Below are 3,310 nucleotides of genomic sequence, written 5' to 3' on the forward strand. Positions count from 1 at the left end.
GAGAGTGGGACTGAACCCTCCTGTGCTCTGAGTACCTAGCGTGGGCCTCGTACATCACAGTAAATGAATAAATGTTGCTAAAACATTTTTGAAATATGATTAGGATCCTAATTTTTAAAAAAACATTGTTAATTGTGAAATATAGTATATTCACAAAAATGCATAAAATATATATACAGTCTAATGAGTTTTTGTAAAAGAAATACCCATGTAACCACTCAGTCAAGAGAGAGTGAAGCCAGCCCCCTGTGTGCCCCTCCCAAACCCAACCTTCTCCCTTTGAAGTAACCACACTCCTGACTCCCAGGATAATAATTTTCATGCTGTTTTAATGTGGTATTACCATGTACTATGCATCCCTAAGCAATCTAGTTTTGCATGTTTTTGATTTTATATGAATAGACTCATGTCTTAGCGTGGGTTGCCATAATAAAATGCTATAGACTCGGTGGCTTCAGCAACAGAAATTTATTTCTCACAGTTCTGGAGGCTGGAAGTCCAAGATGAGGATGCCAGCCTGGTTGGGTTCTGGTGAGGGCTCTCTTCCTTGCTTATTAAAGTCGGCTGCCTTCTAGCTATGCCCTCACATGCGGGGAGAAAAAGAGAGAGCAAGCTCCCTGATGTCCTTTCTTATGAGGTCACTGATCCCATAATGGGGCCTCCTAACAACCTCTTCTAACACTAACTACTTCCTAAAACCCCCATCTCCAAATACCATCACATTGGGGGCTAGGGCTTCAATATGTGGATTTTGGGGAGACACAAACATTCAGTCTATAATACATCATGTTATATGTATCTTGCTTTTTTCTGAGTAATATTGTTACTCAGATTTATTCATGTGTCTGCCGGTACCTATAGTTTTCTCACTTTCATTGCTGAGTAATAGGCCACCGTGTTTCTCTGGTTTCTTCTTGTGAAATTTCCACCACTGTGAACGAAGCTCCTGCAGCCCATCTCGTGCACACACCCTGGGGCACACGTGCCTGCACTCTCCACCTCAGAGTGCAGTTGCTAAATTACAGGGTGAGCAGGTTCAGGACGACAGTGTAAAAATAACCTGCATTTACAAGGTAGACCCTGTGGTTGAGAATGTTTGTCTTGCATCTCACAGAACTGTCTGAAGTGCTCTGGACCATGGTGATGAACATTGGCCTCCGCCTGCGAGGCTGGGGAGGACTCGTCGGGGTTTTTATCATTTTTGCCATATTTGCTGTTCTGACGGTAGCCATCCTTCTGATCATGGAGGGCCTTTCCGCTTTCCTGCACGCCCTGCGACTGCACTGGTAAGGACAGCTGGCCCACAGAAGCTCGGGATGGTGTAGGGAAAGAGGATGGGCTGTAGGGCCAGCTGACTGGATCCAAATCCTGACCTGTTGCAGGACATGAGCAACCTACGTACCTTTTTGGAATCTGAGTTTGGTCATCCGTTGGAGTAACATTAAATGATGTAATAGATGTATACATATATACATAATAGCTGCCCTGGAATAAATGTTGCTTCTCATTTATTCCTTCTCTTTTAAATGTCAAATGTTCATTTGTTATTATAATCAGCTTTAAAATAAGTGCCACCTCCAAGTACTGGTGAGATCTGAAATAGGTTCCTACAGGGCGTGATGAGCAAATCTGGGATGTGTGGCTTATGTTGCTGAGTGCAGGAGTTAGAACAATAGACAAGCTACTAACCCTCAAAAGCGGAAACAGGGAGGAAGGTGCTCACAGGAAGCCCTTGACATTTACAGACGTGTCCAGGGACTACCGGCCGTCACTAGGTTGATGACTGTGAAAACATTTGTTGAGGCTTCTGGTCCTCTCCCAAGTCACATTTCAGCCAAGCATTTTGGGTGTGCTGTGCCTGCCCTCGAGCCATCCGGGCTGTCCTCAGCTTTCACTGATGTTTTCCACCTGCCTCCAAGTCGCTATTCATAGGGAAATGTTTTCACACTCGATGTGTGGAGTGGAGGGAGTCACCGCACCCCCCTGCCTTGACGGTGACATCATTCCCCTCCACGTCATTGAGGACATGAACTCTGTAGTATAACGACATGTAAGTGATCATACACAGCATCGGTTAAGTAAGTCGTAATAATGAGTCAAGGCTCTGTTTGTTCTGCAGTAGCGTGAGCCCCACCATCTGGAATCGGGCTGGAGGTGGAAACCACGCATAACCTCCTGCAGGGCCCATGTCGGATAGTGCTGCACAGGGAGGGGGTCTCTGCTTATGATGGGGGCTGGGAAAGGTCATTGTGTGGTGAAGAGGCGTCATGCTGTAGTGTGTGAGGCCACTGGCAGGGGCCTGGTGGAGGTGAGACCTGGTGGGCAGGGCAGGGGACGGTGGTAAGGGGGAGGTGAGAGGAGGGTTGAAAACATCCTCAGAGGATTCCCCCAGCAGCCAGCAGACCTGGGTGCCTTCCTTGGCTGCCCATGTGTTGATTTTACAAATGTTCTGCTTCTTTTCTTCACCTGCCAGCCTCTCACTAATGTGTTTAACCTCATTTTTCTTACCAACCCCCAACAACAGGGTGGAGTTTCAGAACAAGTTCTACGTTGGGGCTGGTTACAAGTTTTCTCCGTTCTCCTTTAAACACATCCTGGATGGGACAGCCGAGGAGTAGGTGCCGTCTGTCCTCCTGCCTGGGCGTCTGCACCAGTAGAAGCTCAGCCTCGTCTTTGCTGTCAGCCCGTGCAGGGCGGTCAGTGGCAGGTGGCTAACCTGAAGCATGAAGCTCTGTATTATTTGGTTATAAGCCTCGGGATTTGATAAGACTTAACCACGTTGTAGAGGAATTACGTGGGCAAGACATTTTTCCTTCCTGTGGGGTCTTAATTTTCAAGTAACATGATTGGGAAGTGAGGGGCAGTACCAAACTGATGTTTTCTTGTAATATTTTCAACATTATATTCAAGGAAATAAATATCTGGGTCATGCACTTTCTCTTTAAGATGTCTTTATTCAAAATTATTTCATAACACTTAACATTGACAATTACCGGCCAAAGCTGAACAATAGAGTTACACAATCTAATCCCAGAGAAGGATCGTGTTTGTTTTATCCCCTCATTTCCCCCTTCCTTGAACACCTTTTTTCCTTGTCTAGGGCTTAGCTTACAAGCTTAGAAACTTTCTCATGAATTTCCACTCCAGATGAGGAAGAACAGATAACGTTCTCTGGAGGGAGAGCTGCCCCCGGCATGGCTCTCTACAATTGCTAAATCCTGTGAAATGAAGCGTGACAGCCTATTATAGGCGACTTTGTTCACTGTCAGCGCACATTACGCTGGAGTAACTGGAGAAAGAGATGCCTGGG

The 3,310-nt window shown here is 46.2% G+C and overlaps 1 protein-coding gene across 1 annotated transcript in view; it reads left to right on the forward strand.

Annotated features, from left to right (window-relative positions):
• The window catches only part of ATP6V0A4 (ATPase, H+ transporting, lysosomal V0 subunit a4), a 15,133-nt gene extending 12,200 nt beyond the window's left edge, over positions 1–2,933 (forward strand). Inside the window, exons 4-5 of the mRNA XM_008586027.1 lie at positions 1,115–1,286; positions 2,525–2,933. Of these exons, the coding sequence (XP_008584249.1) occupies positions 1,115–1,286; positions 2,525–2,618 (266 nt within the window). The 3' untranslated portion in view covers positions 2,619–2,933. The remainder of the gene's footprint in view (positions 1–1,114; positions 1,287–2,524) is intronic.
• Positions 2,934–3,310: the final 377 nt, after the last annotated feature.

Source organism: Galeopterus variegatus, unplaced genomic scaffold, assembly GCF_000696425.1.
Source record: "Galeopterus variegatus unplaced genomic scaffold, G_variegatus-3.0.2 Scaffold3808, whole genome shotgun sequence".
Classification (NCBI taxonomy): domain Eukaryota; kingdom Metazoa; phylum Chordata; class Mammalia; order Dermoptera; family Cynocephalidae; genus Galeopterus; species Galeopterus variegatus.